Here is a 22,444-nt window from a genome sequence, read left to right as displayed (position 1 = left end):
TTTTTCGTCTTAGCTTTAGTCGACGAAAACAACACTGGTGTGTGTGTGTGTTACATACTGTACAGTAGCGTACAGTACCTCCAGGGGCTCATCCGGCGGCAGGGTGCTCAGGAGGACCCCGGCCCGGAGCTCCGGCTCCTCCAGGCCGAGGACCTGTAGCTCGTGGACCTTCTGCCTGAGCACGGTGTCCAGGGAGGCAGCGTAGCGCTCGCACACGTCCTGCAGGAGACCCAGACCCTGAGGGCCCCCCAGGCCGCCCGCAGCAGCAGGGCCCCCACCACCACCACCACCACCACCACCACCACCACACTGCAGCTTGCACATGGCCGCCAGGGCCCAGATCCTGGTGTCACCGCTGCTCTGCTTCATGTCCAGCAGCCTGAGCAGCAGTCGGAGCACCGTGACCGTCTGGAAGCCCTCCACCAGGGGGGAGTACTCCCCTAGAACCTGGTGGTGGGGAGAACGCACAATGAGAGCCACTGGAGATAGCTGCTGTCGGGGAGAAAAACTAACGTCCTAATTGTGTGTGTGTGTGTGTGTGTGTGTGTGTGTGTGTGTGTGTGTGTGTGTGTGTGTGTGTGTGTGTGTGTGTGTGCGTGCGTGCGTATCTCACCCAGCTGATGACCTGCAGGAAGGGCTGAGGCAGTGTGTGAACAGTGTCTTCCTGAAGAAGAGACACGTACGATTCCACAGCCAGCGTCCTCAGCTCTGTGTCCTCGACGCTGTCCGTCCCTGCATGTCAACAACACAACAACACATTCATTATTTTATTGCTGGCTAGCAGTTAGCATTGATGAAGTTCCCAGTGCCACCATACTTTACACACACACACGCAGTACACACACTTTAGTATCATTATAGCACAAGCACACGCTGTTTACCTCTCGCCAGAAGTGTTTACATGTCGTGCCTTGTTCTCTTTCCGACTCTCAGTTTCCGAGTGAAATGTCTTTCAAACTAAAGGTGTTTCCCATTAGAAAATCATTGTATGGCGGTCCTGGAGTACACAAGATTTCGCCACCTCATAGCCGCCAATGTAACTTTGCATGGCTGTGTTACATGGCTTAAAACCCATTTGGGGCGGGAACCCCTTTTGGTGTTTTAAGCATTAGGTTATACTTTGGCTATTGAAAAATAGCAGATCTACAAGCAACAGTGAAAAAGTTGGAATTTAACTAAAATCTTTGCTTCTGAGGGGTCCCTGGAACAACATATTTTCAGATGGGGGGGTCGGCGGCCAAATACAGATAATTTTTGGGGGTCCATGACGTGAAAATGTTTGAGAACGACCTACATAGAAACATGTTTTTTTTAGAAAACCGTCAGGATTCAGAAGGCCTTTGTAGAATCTGGTCTCAGGTCTAAATGGGTTAAAACCCATTTTGGGCGGGAACCCCTTTTGGTGTTTTAAACATTATGTTATAATTTAGCTATTGAAAAATAGCAGATCTACAAGCTCATAGCCCGCCACCGAGTGGCGCGCTATGAGCTTGTAGGCCTGCTATTTTTGAAAAATCTTTGAATATATATTATTTCAGAGTGAACGTTTTTAACTCAAATCTTTGCTTCTGGAACAACATATTTTGAAATACTGAGAACCACTGATATAGAAACATGAGGTTTTTCAGATTTTTTTTTATTTTGACGTCAGGCCTAAATGGTTTAACTGTTTAAGTGCCAGGGACGTATTGCCGTATCTAAATCAACTATGCACTGGTTGTCATGCCCGTAAAGACGTATTTAATTATTATTATTATTATTATTATTTTTTTTAAACACCCTCTCTTTTTTTATAATGGGAGAATTGGCACTCAGAGCCTAAACTGGTGACCACCAGGTGGCACTGAAGGAGTTTAAAATGAAGTAACGTTCTCTAGGGCATTAACCAAACGTGATTTTTGATAGTCGACACGACTACCATCAAAATCGATTTATAGTCGATTAGTCGGCGGTAAAATATGATATTTATTCCATCCAATCAAGCATTAAAACATCGTGTTATGAAACAGCCAGCGAGCGAAGCAAAACAGAGCGGTGAATGCACTATCAATGCAGGCCGAGTGGAATAGTACTAAGAGAGTGGCGACACACTTCCTATGGGCTATAGTTCCAAACATTGGAACTATCCCATTGAGATAGAATGAGCACTTCCGCATTCCATTGTTACAGTGGGAGTCAACGCGAGTGTTGCCACTCTTACTAGATTACGCTGAATGCCGCTCTGATTGGCCGAAATTAGCTCAGCTGTTTCAAGTCAAAGTTGCAAGTCCACAATGACTCACGGATGGACGCGTTGTGAGCTTGTAGATCTGCTATTTTTTATGCACAAGACCGTTCTATGGAGAAGCATAGCATGTTACGTTGTTCACAATGTTTGGAGAGTGGAGACTGGAGCAATGAACCATGCGATGTTTTTCATACAACCCTAAATGTTCAACAACAAGTTACAATCACAGTTCCTTTGGTTTTTAGAAGGAGCTACAAGCAAGGAGGAGGTTTGCTAGCTAGCAGGCTGCCAGGCTATGAATCAGATGATCAACTACTTAACTCCATCGCGAGTCTTTTGCGGCTACGTATTAGAACTATGATCGTGCCGCTCGTGCGGCATCGCTGTTTGTTTTTAATAATGCCACACGCGGCACGCAGACTTTTGTTGGATAAGCATGAAGAAACATGGCAAGAGCTACTGTAGTTTGACTGTCACCAAACTGGATACTATTGGGCAGAGCGAGGAGGAACTCCTGCTATACTTTACTGTACCGGACGACGACACGTCTCCAATCTAACTTGTTGAACAAACTACAGTAATAAACTCACCAATAGTAAACGTATTTACACACTGTAGTTGTCCCCATTGATCTTATGAGCCTATGAGGCATATCACATGCTTTTCCCAAAGAAAAACTGTCTTGACTGCTGCTAGTGCCACCGCCGATACGCCGCCCACCACACCTACACGAGTCAGACGAGTGAGGGTGACGGCAAAACCCACGTACAGTAGGCTTGTATGATATGAAAACAATCAGCCAGGAATGGATTAGTACTGAAGTTGTCGAACTACCAACAAAACAACCGAGCTCACAGCTGCATGCCTGCATGTCTGCTGTAGAAAAGCAAAAAAAAAAAAAAAAAAAAATCATAAAAAATATTAAAAATAATTAAAAATAATATTAGCGAATAATCGGATGTCAATTAACAGTGTCGACTAGTGTTTTGCTAGTCGACTAGTCGACTATTCGATTATTATGTTAATGCCCTAACATTCTCACCGTCAGACAGCAGGCGGAGGAAGTTGTTGTGGAGGTCAGGAAGCATGGAGTCTCCACCCAGAGTGAACACCGTGTTCATGGTCTGTACGAACCAGCTGTTGTCTGGAGCATATGTACTTAAATGGTATAGGAACATAACTTATACTGTATTATAGTACTGCACATGTTAGGAATACACCATGTACGGTATATTAGGGCATTCACTTCTGGTCATTTTTTACTAGTTGAGTTGTTGCCTAGTTTACAAGTCGACTGGTTGTTTTATTATTCTATTATGGGAAAAAAAAAATATATATATAATATATATATATTGTTTTTAAATAAACATTTGTACATTTAAAAATCACACCTGTGTGAACCGAGTGGTGCAACTCCCCTCTCCCCCTCCTCCTCTCTCTCTCTCTCTCCCTCTCTCATTAGCAGGCAACAGTGCCCCTACTGGTACTCATTATATGATGCTCATAGGTGAACGTCACATACATAGGTGAACACGGACAAAGCTGTTCCTTGGAGTGGTTGCACCACTCAAAAAACTGTGTACATTGGTGACTATAACTATAATCTACCTGATCTTGAGGCCTACAAAAAATCTTATCAACTAGCCAACATAATAGGAACATGACAGAGGAATACTCTATGCATTTCTATTTATACCATTTAAGTGTTATAAACGTCAATCAAGCCCACCACACACCGGCTGCGTCCACCGCGCGGCGCCGCGCGGCGGACACAGCCGCCTCCATTATTTTCAATGAACCTATCGCACACCGGCTCCGTCCGCCGCGTCGCGCCGTGTCGCCTGGCGCGCCGATAGAACCCAGTTCTATTTTCCAGGCGGCAACGCGCGGCAACGCGTCGCGCCGCAGACGGTCGCAGACGGTGTGTGTCGGGCTTCAGATATATAGTATAATATATTTTTAGCATCTTTGTGACAGGCCTAAACATTCTCCCCTTGCTCCTCACACACACACACACAGTTTTGACATAATAATTTTGGAAATATTCAACTTTTCACAAGATCGGTATCGGCTGTTCAACCTGTGATCGCTCCCAAAAAACCTCGTTCATCATTATGGATTATGTGACTGTCCAAACGCATGAATAAGTAATGATGGGTGTGACAAAAGCACTGTTGATTCCGTCGACTAAAACAATGACAATTTTTTTTGTCACCGAGGAAAACGATATATAAAACTATGACTAAAACTAAGACTATAGTGAAGAAAAGATGATTTTACGTTTTGGTTGCGCTTGGGTGTCGCCCTCCAAAAGATAAATCTGTCTGATAAAAAGGATATTTCTCTGCCAGCTCGGCCACCTTCCCCACCAGGTCTAACAGTGTGATAAAAAAAGGATATTTCTCTGCCAGCTCGGCCACCTTCCCCACCAGGTCTAACAGTGTGATAAAAAAAAGGATATTTCTCTGCCAGTTCGGCCACCTTCCCCACCAGGTCTAACAGTGTGATAAAAAAAGGATATTTCTCTGCCAGTTCGGCCACCTTCCCCACCAGGTCTAACAGTGTGATAAAAAAAGGATATTTCTCTGCCAGCTCGGCCACCTTCCCCACCAGGTCTAACAGTGTGATAAAAAAAGGATATTTCTCTGCCAGTTCGGCCACCTTCCCCACCAGGTCTAACAGTGTGATAAAAAAAGGATATTTCTCTGCCAGCTCGGCCACCTTCCCCACCAGGTCTAACAATGTGATAAAAAATGGATATTTCTCTGCCAGCTCGGCCACCTTCCCCACCAGGTCTAACAGTGTGATAAAAAAAGGATATTTCTCTGCCAGTTCGGCCACCTTCCCCACCAGGTCGGCGACAGTGTACTCGTCTCTGCACAGCTGGAGGAAGTCCAGCATCTTCTCTACGATGACGACCACGTTCTGTTCGTTGGTGATCCGGTAGAGCAGCTCCAGAGTCTGGGAGGACGGAAAACAAAACTTTTATGTCTTTAATGTCTTTACACAACACCCCATCTGCGCTCAGTACGACAGTGTCTGGGAGGACGGAGAACAAACACACTTTACGTCTTTACACTATGGCAAGCCGTTTTAACATTTAAACCATTTTGACCTGGGAACGATTCTACAAACGTCTTCTAAATCCTGACAGTTTTCTGAAAAACCCTATGTTTCGTCGTTCTCAAACATTTTCATGTCAAGGACCCCCAAAATTATAATGTAACTTGCCCGTGACCTCCATCTGAAAATATGTTGTTCCAGGGACCCGCACAGAAGCAAAGATTAGAGTTTAAAACGTTCACTCTGACAGAATATGTATTCAAAGATTTGCGCCACATTGTCAAGATTCTTTTTAAATAGCAGACCTACAAGCTTGTAGATCTGCTATTTTTCAATAGCGCAAGTGTAAAATAATGCTTAAAACACCAAAAGGGTTTCCCGCCCCAAAATGGGTTAGCTAGACTCGATATGTGTTCTAGATATCTGAAGCTTACAACATTCGGCAACTTTTGACCCGCGCGCTTTGGCTCGTGGCTCAACTTCGCTTGAGATGGTCGCGCCTCTGGTCAAAGAAATAATAATATTAAGCCTGTGGTTTCTGGAAAAACAGTGGCGGCAGTGGGATTTGATACCGGGAGGTTGGGGCGGAGTCTAATGATTAGCAAGACGCACCGCCTGCTAGAATAGGCCATCGAGCTGTATTAGAACGTGAGAACGCCCCCATCGTTCGCTCCGGAGGGGAGGGGGTCTCGTTCTTGCATTCAGCCAATCGAATGCAGGCAGGGCGGCGCTTGGCGGAAACTAGTCGTAGACCGGGGTCACGCGGCACACGTTTGATTCCAGCGTGACATCACCTTGCGTTTGATGATGTCATCAGGTGACATCATCAACGCCTCACCTCGCGTTTGATGATGACATCAGAGTGGTCCAGACACTCGATGATGGTCATCTGGTGCTGCAGGGCCAGGTTGACGTCCTGTTGAACCACATAGGTCAACGCCTTCAGACCTGTCAATCACACAACAGACCTGTCAATCACACAACATACCTGTCAATCACACAACAGACCTGTCAATCACACAACATACCTGTCAATCACACAACAGGACCTGTCAATCACACAACAGGACCTGTCAATCACACAACAGGACCTGGCAATCACACAACAGGACCTGTCAATCACACAACAGGACCTGTCAATCACACAACAGGACCTGGCAATCACACAACAGGTCAACGCCTTCAGACCTGTCAATCACACAACAGACCTGTCAATCACACAACATACCTGTCAATCACACAACATACCTGTCAATCACACAACAGGACCTGTCAATCACACAACAGGACCTGTCAATCACACAACAGGTCAACGCCTTCAGACCTGTCAATCACACAACAGACCTGTCAATCACACAACAGGACCTGTCAATCAAACAACAGACCTGTCAATCACACAACAGGACCTGTCAATCAAACAACAGACCTGTCAATCACACAACAGGACCTGTCAATCACACAACATACCTGTCAATCACACAACAGGACCTGTCAATCACACAACAGGACCTGTCAATCACACAACAGGACCTGGCAATCACACAACAGGACCTGTCAATCACACAACAGGACCTGTCAATCACACAACAGGACCTGGCAATCACACAACAGGTCAACGCCTTCAGACCTGTCAATCACACAACAGACCTGTCAATCACACAACAGACCTGTCAATCACACAACATACCTGTCAATCACACAACATACCTGTCAATCACACAACAGGACCTGTCAATCACACAACATACCTGTCAATCACACAACAGGACCTGTCAATCACACAACAGGTCAACACCTTCAGACCTGTCAATCACACAACAGACCTGTCAATCACACAACAGGACCTGTCAATCAAACAACAGACCTGTCAATCACACAACAGGACCTGTCAATCAAACAACAGACCTGTCAATCACACAACAGGACCTGTCAATCAAACAACAGACCTGTCAATCACACAACAGGACCTGGCAATCACACAACAGACCTGTCAATCACACAACAGGTTTATGCATTCAGACCTGTCAATCACACAACAGGTCAATGCATTCATACCTGTCAATCACACAACAGGTCAATGCATTCAGACGTGTCAATCACACAACAGGTCAATGCATTCAGACCTGTCAATCACACAACAGGTCAATGCATTCAGACCTGTCAATCACTCAACAGGTCAAACACATCAATATGGCAGCGCCTTCATAGCAGTGTTGATTTCGTCGACTAAAACTAAGACGAAAAATGTTCATCGACTACCTTTTTTCACTGGCGAAAACGAAATGAAAACTAAGCTATGATAGCTAAAAACTAAGACTAAATATTTGTTGACCTGGATTCTGTTTAGCCTTTTTTTACACTTGCGTTGTTGCGCCCCTCTTCAACAGACCTGGAGGAGACCTGTGTTGATCCAGACCCTCTTCAACAGACCTGGAGGAGACCTGTGTTGATCCAGACCCTCTTCAACAGACCTGGAGGAAACCTGTCGTTGATCCAGACCCTCTTCAACAGACCCGGAGGAGACCTGTGTTGATCCAGGCCCTCTTCAACAGACCTGGAGGAGACCTGTGTTGATCCAGACCCTCTTCAACAGACCTGGAGGAGACCTGTGTTGATCCAGACACTCTTCAACAGACCTGGAGGAGACCTGTGTTGATCCAGACCCTCTTCAACAGACCTGGAGGAGACCTGTGTTGATCCAGACCCTCTTCAACAGACCTGGAGGAGACCTGTGTTGATCCAGACCCTCTTCAACAGACCTGGAGGAGACCTGTGTTGGTCCAGACCCTCTTCAACAGACCTGGAGGAGACCTGTCGTTGGTCCAGGCCCTCTTCAACAGACCTGGAGGAGACCTGTGTTGGTCCAGGCAACAATGCCTGCGCTCCTCGCTTCACGTTTGCACGGTACAGTAAGTACAGTAGACTCTACTGAGTAGACTCAGTAGAGGGTACAGTTGAGGGAACCCCTACACGGTAACTCTGTCATTTATCAACCGTTTTGGATGCGGGGCGGCTCGCCGGAACCGGGCCGGCACCCTGGGTGCGTTCCTGTGGGTTTTGAACTTCCGGGGACCCCCACACGGAGTCGCACCACTCACTTCACACGGGTGTGATTCTTAAAGGTTTTATGACATTCATTTTCATTTATTTTTCTTTTTCTTTTTTCTTTTAGGTTTTATGACCTCAATTACACCCAAAAAACCTGAACTTTGAACATTCAGTGGATTTTCTGTGGTCTGAAGTTTTCTTTGGGGTTTTTTGGGCCTTTTGAGCTACAATGAAAACAGGCAACACAGTGAAACAGTGACATCTGCTGGCAAATCCCATTGACATATATGGGATTTGCAGTAAGTGATGTCACTTACTGCCGGCAAATCAGAGCACCTGTTTGAGCCAGAAAACCCCAGATCACAGAAATTCTACTGAATGTTAAAAGTTAAATTTTTTTGGGTGCAATTGAGATTAGAAAACCTAAAAAAAACAAGAACAATTCCAAAACCTTTTTTTTAATGTCACAATCCCTTTAACCAATGATAGTGTTTCATCTTACCGAGGTATTTCAGGTTGATTTTGGGCGACAGGACAAAGTTGCCGATGCACTTTGCCGCCTTCTCCAAAAGGTCCGTCTTTGGATGAATGGTGTAGATGGCTTTCACACACTCGTATAGTATTGCTGCAGAGAAAACAGACGGAGAGATAGTACACAAAAGAGGTGAAATAAAAAGCCCAACTGCAATGCTTATGAGGGATTGAGCTTAACCCATTTTGGGCGGGAACCCCTTTTGGTGTTAGCATTATGTTATGCTGTATCTATTGAAAAATAGCAGACCTACAAGCTCTACGAGCTTGTAGGTCTGCTATTTTTGAAAGATCGAAGAACGACTGACAGAAACATAGCTTTTTTCAGAAAACTGTCAGGATGTAGAAGACATTTCGTAGAATCGATCTCAGGTCTAAATGGGTTCAAACTCATTCGGCGCCAGAACACCACACATGTATTTTCAATGTCGAGCACGTGTTGTTTTTCGATTGGGCCTTTTGACCCAAAGGCTTTCGGCTTTCAGGAAGAAACCAAAAATACACAGGGAAGACATATTTGAATATTATAACCAAACCTGGGCGTCTATCAGAGTAATGTTAACTCCATAGACACATGCAACACAGAACAAGTACAAAAATCACGGCACTCCATCTTTAATCCACTCAAAACCTACTTTTTGTAAGCTAGGAACAGATCGTTTAGAGAAAGGAGCCACAAATCAAGCTTGTTTTTGGTCTAGAAAGAAGAATCTTAGATATTAGCATTCTAACAATCTGCGTCCCCATAGACAGCATAAGACCAGCGAGTCCCCATAGACAGCATAAGACCAGCGCGTCCCCATAGACAGCATAAGACCAGCGCGTTCCCATAGACCGCATAAGACCAGCGGGTTTTACATTTCAGTTTTTTTTTTTCTTTTTTTTTCATAGCACCGGAACCGGTTATGAGCGCATACAGGACACAAATGAACACCGTACTCAATTGATATTAAAAATAAGAGTCCAAAGGCGACGAGCGCCCATTAGAAAACAGGCGTCAAAAGGCAATTTCTGTGATAAATGACCTGGGAACGATTCTACCAATGTCTTCTAAAATCCTGACAGTTTTCTGAAAAACCCCATGTTTCTATGTCAGTGGTTCTCAAACTATTTCACGTCAAGGACCCCCGAAAATAATTGGCCGACGACCCCCACCTGAAAATATGTAGTTCCAGGGACCCCCCCCCAGAAGCAAAGAGTTAAAAACGACCGCTGTGAAAGAACATATATTCAAAGATTCGCGCCAGATTTTCACGATTGTTCAAAAATAGCAGACCTACAAGCTCGTAGCGTGGCACTCGGTGCCCCGCTACGAGCTTGTAGATCTGCTATCTTTCAATAGCTAAAGCAAAACATAATAAACACCAAAAGGGGTTCCCGCCCAGAACGGGTTAAAGGGATATTTTTGGGTCAATTTATCGTCTACTCAGGCTTTCGTGAACTCCCCGGACAGTTTTTAACAAGGACAATATCAGTCACCAGAACCATGGACGGGAGTTTTCAATGTATCTAACATTGTTAAAATGTTAGTTTGTATAGGAAGGGGGCGTGTCTGTTATAATGAATAATATAAATACTGAATAAAGCAACTATAAAACTGGGGTCTGGGGTGTTCACAGATGTATTCATTTATGTATTTACTATTTATCTATTCCCATTGATTTATTGAATGTACAGTAATAGACATACCAAAGGTGATAAAGGTTAAAAATGAAAGTGAAATATCCCTTTAAAAATAGTGTGTCTGTCTGTCCACCTATACATCTATTCATCCATGCACTCATTGTTTTATTGAATGTAATAAACATACCATAGGTGATGTTATGGTTCATTTCTGCTCTTTGTAAAGACTCGTCCAACACCTCGTACATCATCTGACTCGTGCTGCGAACGGGACAACAACAGGACACAATGAATTGCAATTAATTGCATTTTTATAGTGCTTTTCCAAGTGCTCAAAGCGCTTTACAATTTCATTCATACATTGGGATACATGTCGAACAGGACCACTACAGGAAATGTTACTGTGAACAGGACAACAGGACATGTTACTGTGAACAGGACGACAACAGGACATTTACTGTGAACAGGACCACTACAGGACATGTTACTGTGAACAGGACCACTACAGGACATGTTACTGTGAACAGGACCACTACAGGACATGTTACTGTGAACAGGACGACAACAGGACATGTTACCGTGAACAGGACCACTACAGGACATGTTACTGTGAACAGGACCACTACAGGACATGTTACTGTGAACAGGACGACAACAGGACATGTTACTGTGAACAGGACAACAGGACATGTTACTGTGAACAGGACATGTTACTGTGAACAGGACGACAACAGGACATGTTACTGTGAACAGGACGACAACAGGACATTTACTGTGAACAGGACCACTACAGGACATGTTACTGTGAACAGGACCACTACAGGACATGTTACTGTGAACAGGACGACAACAGGACATGTTACGGTGAACAGGACAACAGGACATGTTACTGTGAACAGGACCACTACAGGAAATGTTACTGTGAACAGGACCACTACAGGACATGTTACTGTGAACAGGACAACAGGACATGTTACTGTGAACAGGACATGTTACTGTGAACAGGACGACAACAGGACATGTTACTGTGAACAGGACGACAACAGGACATGTTACTGTGAACAGGACAACAGGACATGTTACTGTGAACAGGACATGTTACTGTGAACAGGACCACTACAGGACATGTTACTGTGAACAGGACCACTACAGGACAAACAGGACAACAATAGAGCGTCGCAGTCCCGCTCCCGACCCTTTCATGACACCGACAGGCCCAGGAAATAATTCCCAATGCATTTTTCCCATAGATATTTCAAAAAGTATTTATTTAAAGACCGGTAAAGCCACAAACAAAGCCAACTCGGAATATGACAAATCATGACAACAAACACAATATTTTGGGCCAAACAAAGAAAACAGGGAAAAAATGCATTGGGAATTATTTCCTAGGCCTAGCGTCTTCATCAAAGGCCGGGGGCGGGACTGCAACGCTCTTTGGGGTTAGGGTCTATAGGGTTAGTTAGGGTTTCTTTTTTTTGTACCTGTGGTCGTTTTTCCCCAGTAAGGCCAGGATGGTGAGCAGCTGGATCTGCAGCCAGGGTCCAGGCACACTGTGGTAGTTAAAGTCCAGCGGCAGCTTCCCTCCGACCACCTGCTTCAGGATGGTCACGAAGCTGCCCGTCAGCTCCTTGTAGGGCTCTGGGTTCTCCTGGGCAGAGAGGAGAGAGGAGAACACAGTCAGCTCCTTGTAGGGCTCTGGGTTCTCCTGGGCAGAGAGGAGAGAGGAGAACACAGTCAGCTCCTTGTAGGGCTCTGGGGTCCAACCATAAATGCGGTTTGCAGATCTGTAATGTTCAGGGCTATTTCAGTATGGAAATAGCAACTTTAATCACGGAAGCACCCAGTAGGGCTAGTTTTAAGAGGCTCCTTAAAAGACACCTGATCAATTACCCCAATTTTAATTTTAATTAGCTGACATTTAAGGGGATGTCTTGTTTAGTGTTTTTATTTCTCTGTACTTTTAATGTCTTAAATGTATTTGTATTCTGAATGTATTTTTGCAAGATTGTACATTTAATTAATTAATTGTGCAGTGTTACTTTTATTGTGTTGTGTTCTATGTATTTGTCTGTATTTGTATTATTAGGAAGAGTAGCTGCTACTTCAGTGGCAGCTAATGGGGTTCCATCTGAATAAAGAATAAAGAATAGAGTTATGTACTAGAGAGCGGACCGGGAGAGACAGCCGCACCCCCGGCTATTCATTTCAACGGAAGTTGCTCAGTGGCGTTTCGAAGGACCCGGAAGACCGGGCGGTACCCCTCGAGTGTCGCTATATGGTTGGTTGGTTGTAGTTTTAGTCGACTAAAATGTCATGATATTTAGTCGACACTAAAACATTCCAGGTGACTAAAACTAAATTAAGTTTCATTCCAAAGACATTCCAAAGACAAGCCTGCGGTTTCTGTGACCGTTCCAGATGGGGGGGGGACGACGACGCTACCACTCAGCCTGTGTCTCGGGGAAGGTCATGTATGTCTATGGAGGACACACCCAGACTACATGCAATAATGACAATGTTCAAGTTGGACACCGGTCCTTAAAGATGGAGTGCCGTGATTTGTTTTCACCCTAAAACATGATCATCAGGTATTATTATTACAAGAGTATTATTATATAATTTTCTCAAAAAATTTTTTATAGTATTTGTTAAATGTCGTTTTTATGTGGACACATTGCCCACCAGGCAGCCATGACTACCCACAAAAACAACCGAACAGAAAGAGAAGAATGCCCATAAAATAATAACTTCAAATAATAACACTTTTTGGGGGTTCTTGACATGAAAATGTTTGAGAACGACTGACATAGAAACATAGGTTTATCAGAAAACTGTCAGGGTTTAAAAGACATTTTGTACAATCCGCCTCAGGTCTACATGGGTTAAAACACCTAAAGGGGGTTCCCGTCCTGAATGGGTTATGGGTTTTAAAACGCACGCACCTGAATCATCTGCAGGTAGATGTGCAGCGATGCGGACATGACTCCCGGGTCCTTGTCACACAGAGCCTTGCGGAACTTGTTGTGGATGTGCTGCACCTGGTTGGGCGCCACCAGGTAGAACTTGTAGAGGGCCAGCACCGCCTTGCGACGGATGATTTCCCTGGAGGAAGGGAAAAAAACGACCCATTTGTGATAAAAAAATAACCTAGAATTTCTTGACGGGAAGTGACTCATAACATGGACATTGTATGATGAAACAAACACTTTGCAGACAGAACGAGCATAATTCACTACAGTTGCAGTGTTGGTGAGTTTGACGTCGTTAACCCGTTCTGGGCGGGAACCCCATTTGGTGTTTTAAAGCATCATGCTCAGGGCTGCACACAACGTTTTTGGTCTAGTACTCAGAGGAGCACCTGGAGGAATTCCTTGGTGCTCGTAAAATGCGGTGACCCGTCTCGCCGGATGGATAAAAGAGGGATGCATGAATAACTTATAGCAAAACGATATGTATTGGATAAGTGGGGACTGGGGAGTCAATGGAGAGTATTGCAACTCTAGATTCATCCCATTATTTAAAAAGATCTAGAGTTGCAAATTGCAGCTATAGGTCCATGTATATTCCAGCCCTATATGCATATTCTAATACAAACTTCTTAATACTTCTTAAGGATAATATGAGCATCAAAGCAATATTTCGATACTTTTATTTATTTTTCATTTAAATAGCCGATATACTAGCTCACAACGTGTTGCAGAGGCGACACGTTGTGAGCTTGCAGATCAGCTATTTGTTTAACATACGACACGTCGTACGACGAAGCATACGTCAGGCTTCCCTTTTGTTTTTAGCCGAGGCGATGTACACAGTCAACACCGAGTCAGACAGTCAGACACACATGGCTCCTCGGTGCAAAATAAACAGTGTACACTACCCGACTTTACGATAATAAGGGACAATATGTCTGGACACGCTGTTGTCATTTTGAAAAGCTAAATGTTGTGCAGCAGCAGTGCCGGTCCGCAATGCTTTGCACTCCTCCCACTCCACTATGGCCCGGTGCCTAAGCTGTGAGAGACGGCATCGCACCCGGAAAACCAACACAAGCACAGCGGCGAATGGGAAGAGTGCAAAGCATCCAAAGCATGCCCTCTTACAACTTTTACTTTTTAGTTCGCTCCACATCTGAAACGGAGAAGCCAAACCATTTGTGTCAGGTTTTCTCAGTAGTAAACTCCTATCCTCCTGTCAACCAGCAGTGAGCAGCATGGAATCCTCCCTCGTTTGAGTAAGGACACGCTGTGATTAGCCACAATGGCCAGTGCACTTGTGCAAGACGTGCTGTGATTGGCCAGTAGTAGCTACTTTGTGTGGCAGTCAGTGGGAAATGCTCTCGCCACAGAATTTACTAGTATTCTGGCCATTCAGGACGGCCCCAGCTGTTGGTACGCAGAAGCGCTTGATTGACAGCGCATAATGAATTTTGACGACGCATGCGCACTGGCGCACCGCTTATGTGCAGCCCTGATTATGTTATACTTTAGCCATTGAAAAATAGCAGATCTACAAGCTCATAGCATGCCACTCGGTGCCGCGCTATGAGCTTGTAGATCTGCAATTCTTTTGAAAAATCGTGAAAATGTGGCGCAAATCTTTGAATATATTCTTTCAGAGCGAACGTTTTTAACTCATATCTTTGCTTCTAGGGAAGGGGGTCCCCGAACAACATATTTTCAGACGGGGGTCGGCGGCCAATTACATATAATGGCCAATTACATATAATTTTGAGGGTCCTTGACATGTAATAGTTTGCGAACGACTGACATAGAAAAATAGGGTTTTTCAGAAAACCGTCAGGATTTAGAAGGCATTTGTAGAATCGTCCTCAGGTCTAAAAGTCTAAATGGGTTGATACAATCAGATATGACTGTTTGTATGTATGTATGTCCGTGGGAAACTGCTAGTTACCACCCTGCAAGATGGCCGTGGCATGCATAAGGTCAATTGCAGGGCTTATGGTGTTTACCCCCAAGGTTCAGAAAATACATATTTAGCCCCATGCTCGAATGCCCCCACCCCCCTGTCACACTCATCTTTTACTTTCTCTAATAACAACCTAAAACATGAACCTTGGTTGAAAAAAAAACTAAAGTTGTCCTTTAAACCGCACGGGGTTTCCTCGTCATAACCGCCTTGCAGTCCCACCTCTTACCACTAGGGGTTCAACGTTGGAGAGGGGGGGGCTTGTGTTTTCACTACTTACTTTGGGTGGGTAAGCTTCTCCTCCACTAGGGGCAGTATTGCAGGGATCATATCCTTGGGGAACATCTGACTGACGACAGTCAGAGCCATGCACACCTCGATGAGATTGGTGCTCTGGAGATCCTAAAAACAACACAGCAAAAAAACAATTATTTTATTTCCTGAAAAACCTCATGTTTTCTGTGTCAGTGGTTCTCAATATTTCATCTCAAGGACCCCAAAAATGATATGTAATTGGCCGCCGGCCCCCATCTGAAAATATGTTGTTCCAGGGACCCCCCCAGAAGCAAAGATTTGAGTTAAAAACTGAAACTCTGAAAGAATATATTCAAAGATTTGAGGCACATTTTCATGATTTTTCAAAAATAGCAGACCTACCATCTTGTAGATCTGCTATTTTTCAATAGCTAAAGTATAATATAATGCTATAAACACCAAAAGAGGTTCCCACCCAAAATGGGTTAAACATTATGAAAATTATTGAAATTATTGAAAAATAGCAGATCTACAAGCTCTTGTAGGTCTGCTATTTTGGACAAATTGTGAAAATGCGGCACAAATCTTTGAATATACAATAACGTTTTGAACTCAAATCTTTGCTTCTGAGGGGTTCCTAGAACAACACATTTTCAGATGGGGGTCGGCGGCCAATTACATAATAATCTTCGGGGTCCTTGACATGAAATATTGAGAACCACTGACGGTGCCAACACAAACATTTAAACGCCATTAACAATAAAGAGACAATATGACAAAATGAGGCACATTAATGACGTAAGTTTTCCCTTCATTGTCAATGGCGTTTATTAAACAAACATTGAACTAAAGACAAACATTAAACCTGTGTATAGGAGGGGAAAAAACACAAATAAAACACTTTATTTATCATCCTCCATGGACATAAAGGGCTCTATTTCCGTCGATGCTAAAACCCTTATCCCTAAACTACCGTCCTTGTTTTTACTATTTTGAAGAAAAAATAATTGAACAGTTCAACTAGCCTCTTTTGGCGTTGTAAGCATTATGTTATACTTTAGCTATTGAAAAAATAGCAGATCTACAAGCTCATAGCGTGGCACCGAGTGCCGCGCTACGAGCTTGTAGATCTGCTATTTTAGAAAAATCGTGAAAATGTGGCCAAATCTTTGAATAAATATTCTTTCAGCACGAACGTTTTTAACTCAAATCTTTGCTTCTGAGGGGTGGTCCCTGGAAACGACATATTTTCAGATGGGGGTCCTTGACATGACAATGTTTGAGAAACACTGACATAGAAACACAGGGTTTTCAGAAAACTTGTCAGGATTTAGAAGCCATTTTTAGAATCGTCCTCAGGTCTAAATGGGTTAACTATTCAAAAATGTTTTTCAAAATAGTAAAAAAATAAAGGGCAACGCAGTTTAGCATGGACGAAAATAGAGCCCAAACTCGATTTACGGGCCTTTATGGCACTATTGAATTTCTCATAATTTTGTCATATGAAATGTTTTACTTTGAGTGTAGTTTTAGTCGTCTAAATATCATACGATTTTAGTCGACAAAAATGTATGTTGGCGGTGCCTTGATGGGCGTCGCGATGCCTGGTTTGACACTTGGTTGGCATGCTGACAATAGCAGATCTACCAACGCTCACACGTTCACAACTAATATTTCTGGCACATCCCGCCAAAATTAATTTTAGTCGACTAAATGAAATGTAGATTTAGTCAAGTAAAATATTATGGTATTTATTCGAACATAACTAGACTATAACTCATTTCAGATCACTAAAATATGACTAAATTCAATAGACTAAATCAAACTTGGACTAAAACACTGACCTTCAGCACTGTGTTGACCAGTAGCAGCAGCAGCTCATGACCTTCATGCAGGAACAAGGACACAGCCAGGTAGCCTAATGGAACGCACAAATGCATGCACACACACACACACACACACACACACACACACAGACACACACCTTTTATGAACCGTTGAACCACTACAACGTTAATTCAAAAACATTTTCAGCTGAGACCGAAAAGGCTCAATTTGGTGTCTTTTTATTATTATTTTTTTTTATTAAGTGTTTTTTTGTCAAATATTTTTGAAACGATGCAAAGCAAATGCACTGTAGGAAGGGAAATTACATTGCAGAAACACTACAGCCCAAATAAGTGCATTACTTTAAACTGGTGACCAGTGACCTCTACTGGCCAAATGCAAGACTGCATTCAAATTAGGCAAACTACAAGGTTGATAGTATGAATGGATATATATTCTTTCAGAGTTTCAGTTTTTAACTCAAATCTCAAACATATTTTCAGATGGGGGTCGGCGGCATATTTATTACATATAATTGTTGGGGTCCTTGACATGAAATATTGAGAAACACTGATATAGAAACTAGATTTTTTTTCTTTTTTCGATGACGTCAGGCCTTAACCCATTCTGACCGGGCACCCATTTTGGTGTTGGCATCATGTTATGCTTTAGCTATTGAAAAATAGCAGATCTACAAGCTCATATCGCGCCACCGAGTGGCGCGATACGAGCTTGTAGGTCTGCTATTTTCTGAAAAATCGAAGAACGACTGACATTTTTAGAATCTGATCTCAGGTCAGAATGGGTTCATCAGACCAATGTGTGTCCGGCGGAAACCTCGTGTGAATCTGATCTCAGGTCAGAATGGGTTAAACAGGTTTAATAATAAGAACAACGCGTACCGACTCTCTTCTCCAGGACGTTTCCCTGCTGGGCCAGCTTGATGGCGTGGATGTAGGAGAAGGAGGCCTGGTAGCCCAGCATCTCACAGTAGATGGCTCTGACCATCAGCTCCTTCATCTGCCTCTGGAGTGTGGACAGACACACAGACACACACACACACACACACACACACACACACACACACACACACACACACACACACACACACACACACACACACACACCACACCACACCACACACCACACACCCACACACACACACACACACACACACACACACACACACCACACACCCACACACACACACACACACACACCCACACACACACACACACACACACACACACACACACACACACACACACACACACACACACACACACACACACACACACACACACACACACACACACACCACACACCCACACACACACACAATTTACAATTTAGGCATTTAGCAGACGCTCTTAATCCAGAGCGATTTACATTAAACAAGAACAAAAAAGCATGGGAATACATCACATAAAAAGCATTTATCATGAAACATGTGTAAGCTAAGAAAGTAACAGTGGAATATCTATATAATGAAACTATACATATAAACTATACATATAAACTACTATGCTATACATATGTACTATGACGTGCTATGATTACATGCAATGCAATTATAGTGCTGTCTGTCTACATAACATGCTATAAGTCTGTATCAAATGCTATCTAAGTCTACATAAATGCTATCTAAGGGGGTGGGGTAAGTGCTATGGGCCATGATGGAGTCTGAAAAGGTGTATTTTCAGACTACGGCGGAAGATTGGGAGTGATGCTGCAGTTCTGACTGCAATGGGAAGTGCATTCCACAATTCCACACACACACACACACACACACACACACACACACACACACACACACACACACAGAATCAAAAAAGTCATGCATCCAACAAGCATTAAACTGAGCAGATTAAAGTGTGCTCTATCATGGAGGTGTTTGTAAAGTGTGCTCTACCATGGAGGTGGTTGTAAAGTGTGGGTTAAAGTGTGCTCTACCATGGAGGTGGTTGTAAAGTGTGGGTTAAAGTGTGCTCTACCATGGAGGTGGTTGTAAAGTGTGCTCTACCATGGAGGTGGTTGTAAAGTGTGCTCTACCATGGAGGTGGTTGTAAAGTGTGGGTTAAAGTGTGCTCTATCGTGGAGGTGGTTGTAAAGTGTGCTCTACCATGGAGGTGGTTGTAAAGTCTGCTCTACCATGTAGGTGGTTGTAAAGTGTGCTCTACCATGGAGGTGGTTGTAAAGTGTGCTCTACCATGGAGGTGGTTGTAAAGTGTGCTCTATCATGGAGGTGGTTGTAAAGTGTGCTCTACCATGGAGGTGGTTGTAAAGTGTCCTCTACCATGGAGGTGGTTGTAAAGTGTGCTCTACCATGGAGGTGGTTGTGAAGTGTGCTCTTGGTTGTAAAGTGTGCTCTACCATGGAGGTACAGTGTGGAGTAAAGCGTGTCGTACCATGGAGGTGTTTGGGGAAGACACCTGCTCTTTAATAGAGACCAGTTCACGTTTCACCAGCTTCTCTTCCTCCTGCGGGATCATAAGGAACATTCATATTACAGCCATACACATTGATAACGTACACTTTCCAGTGTTTATTTTGTTTTAGTCATAGACTTTTGCATAACATGTTATTTAGTTTCAGTCATGTTAAACGTTTTAGTTTAAGACTAGTTTTAGTTGACTACGTGTCATGTGATTTTAAGTTGACTACATCTATGGTTGTTTCTGTTCGATGGCACCGTGATTGCAAATTTTGCACTTGGTTGCATGCTGAAAATAGCCGGTCTACAAGCTCACAATGTGTCGCCTATTTTCAGAGCGCAACAACCGAGCATAACAATGTCTTGACTGTTCTCCCTTCCCTAAAAACACCCTGGACAACACTCCACAAATCAGGGATTGTGGAGCAGATTGAGTGGGATTGAGCAGAAAAACGGCAAATAAGCGTGTGAGAGCGCACGCCGGAGTACAACAGGACGGACACTAAAAAGCCATTTAGGAGGCCAATTAAAAAATAAATAAAAAAGTCTTCTAAATTCTAAAGGTTTTCTGAAAAACCTGTTTCTATATATCAGTGGTGCTCAACCTTTTTCATGTCAAGGACCCCCAGAATTTTCTGAATTTGGCCACGAACCCCCATCTGACAATATGTCAGGGACCTCCCAGAAGCAAAGATATGAGTTAAAAAAAACTTTTGTTGCGAAATAATATATAATTCAAAGATTTGCACCACATTTTCACGATAAAAAAAAGATCTACAAGCTCACTCGGTGCCGCGCTATGAGATCTGCTATTTTTCAATAGCTAAAGTATAACATAATGCTTAGAACACCAAAAGGGGGTTCCCGCCCTGAATGGGTCCAGCACCCATCCAGCGTCCAGTGGATCGGCCCTATTGGAGTGATTCCGGTTCCTTTAAAAAATATATATATATATTCTACAGCTGTACAAAACAAAAACTTGTCCTCAAAGTGTTAACTCACGTGTTTGGAGGTGAGCTCAGTGATGGCTCTGATGAGCTGTCCCAGCTTGGAGGCAGACGACAGTTTTCCCCCAGACGAAGGTTGTTGTGTTGAGTCCAGAGCCAAGAGGCTGGGGAGCGCTGTGAGGGTCTTCTCCACCACATCACTCATCTGAACACATTCGTATTATACAATTAGTAGTAGTAGTAGTAGTACTAGGAGTAGGGTTGTCCCAATCTGGTCACGTAATTGGAAACCGGGACTGATCACGTCATTTTCATTCGCCAAAAAAGAGATTTGTTGTCAATTAACCCATTTTGGGTGGGAAGTGGGAACCCCTTTTGGTGTTAGCATTATGTGATGCTTTAGCCATTGAAAAATAGCAGATCTACAAGCTCATAGCACGCCACCGAGTGGCGCGCTACGAGCTTGTAGGTCTGCTATTTATTTATTTTTATCAAAGAACCACTGACATAGAAACATAGCTTTTTCAGAAAACTGTCAGGATGTAGAAGACATTTTTAGAATCTGATCTCAGGTCAGAATGGGTTAAAAAATCACACCTCTGTGTGAAGCGAGGGGCACTCTTGTGTCCTATCACCGTACATCATCATGTCGATTTGCTCGTCCACATTATGACGTACATTATCCATGCATTGTCAATGGGAATTTGTGTAGGACAATAATACCGATGTGCCTGTCCAGTGTCCACATACTGTATGACTTAAATTCTCCATTCATTGTCAAATGGAATTTAATGTTTGTGTAAGACAAAAATCTACACTAATAGCTGAATATTAGGAGTGTAACAACAATATATTTTAACAGCGATGTGATTCGTATCACGATACATGGTTGACGATACGATACAGATTTTGGTTCATTTTGGCGATCCGATATGATATGATTCAATAATTTGAAATCGATACAGTAACTATTTAAAATACATTGACATTATTTTAAATTAAGTAATTAAACCCACCTTTTTCATTGTTCTTCAAAAGAAATGCTAAATACCATACCACGGCACGCACAAACATTTAGTATTGATACAATTGATTAATTGCATAGCAGAACGATTTCGATAGCATTAGTTTTGCACAAAAAACATAGCCATAGCCGTTATCACAGTGGATATGGCCTAATTTAGCCCAAGGTTAGTTTTTTGTGCAAAACTAATGCTTGGAATGGATTCAGAATCATGAAGAACCCCTAGTTTCATACGTCACATGCTACTTAAAGAATGATGAAATTTGGACTTTTTGGCCTTATATAGGATGTTATGGGTATGGTCACATATTATGCTAATAACTCCACAGGAGTTGAATTTCAAACTTTTAGTACATGTTAGTAGACACATTTAGAAACACATTGGTGAAGAAATTTCTTGGTAACGATTTAGTTCCCAGATTTTCATAGATTTCTCTCACTATTAATTCCCACTGGCAATGTTCTGACAATTTACTGACAATCCACTGTCTTGCCAATATGGCATCGTGACCTGTGAGGTTCTCAAATGGCACACG

The 22,444-nt window shown here is 43.3% G+C and overlaps 1 protein-coding gene across 1 annotated transcript in view; it reads right to left on the bottom strand.

The window, feature by feature from the left end:
• ap4e1 (adaptor related protein complex 4 subunit epsilon 1) overlaps positions 1-22,444 on the bottom strand; it is a 44,739-nt gene that overhangs the window by 21,719 nt on the left and 576 nt on the right. The window contains exons 2-16 of the mRNA XM_083762845.1: positions 20,940-21,089; positions 19,912-19,983; positions 18,406-18,529; positions 17,521-17,594; positions 15,702-15,823; positions 13,438-13,597; positions 11,977-12,143; positions 10,680-10,753; positions 8,841-8,963; positions 6,129-6,238; positions 5,069-5,188; positions 4,557-4,587; positions 3,270-3,371; positions 614-732; positions 79-447 (exon numbers count right to left, since the gene is read on the bottom strand). Of these exons, the coding sequence (XP_083618971.1) occupies positions 79-447; positions 614-732; positions 3,270-3,371; positions 4,557-4,587; positions 5,069-5,188; positions 6,129-6,238; positions 8,841-8,963; positions 10,680-10,753; positions 11,977-12,143; positions 13,438-13,597; positions 15,702-15,823; positions 17,521-17,594; positions 18,406-18,529; positions 19,912-19,983; positions 20,940-21,089 (1,917 nt within the window). The remainder of the gene's footprint in view (positions 1-78; positions 448-613; positions 733-3,269; positions 3,372-4,556; positions 4,588-5,068; positions 5,189-6,128; positions 6,239-8,840; positions 8,964-10,679; positions 10,754-11,976; positions 12,144-13,437; positions 13,598-15,701; positions 15,824-17,520; positions 17,595-18,405; positions 18,530-19,911; positions 19,984-20,939; positions 21,090-22,444) is intronic.

Source organism: Protomyctophum parallelum (genome assembly GCF_964188405.1).
Source record: "Protomyctophum parallelum genome assembly, chromosome: 4".
NCBI classification, from domain to species: Eukaryota; Metazoa; Chordata; class Actinopteri; order Myctophiformes; family Myctophidae; genus Protomyctophum; species Protomyctophum parallelum.
This window is presented reverse-complemented; position numbering and strand designations above follow the sequence as displayed.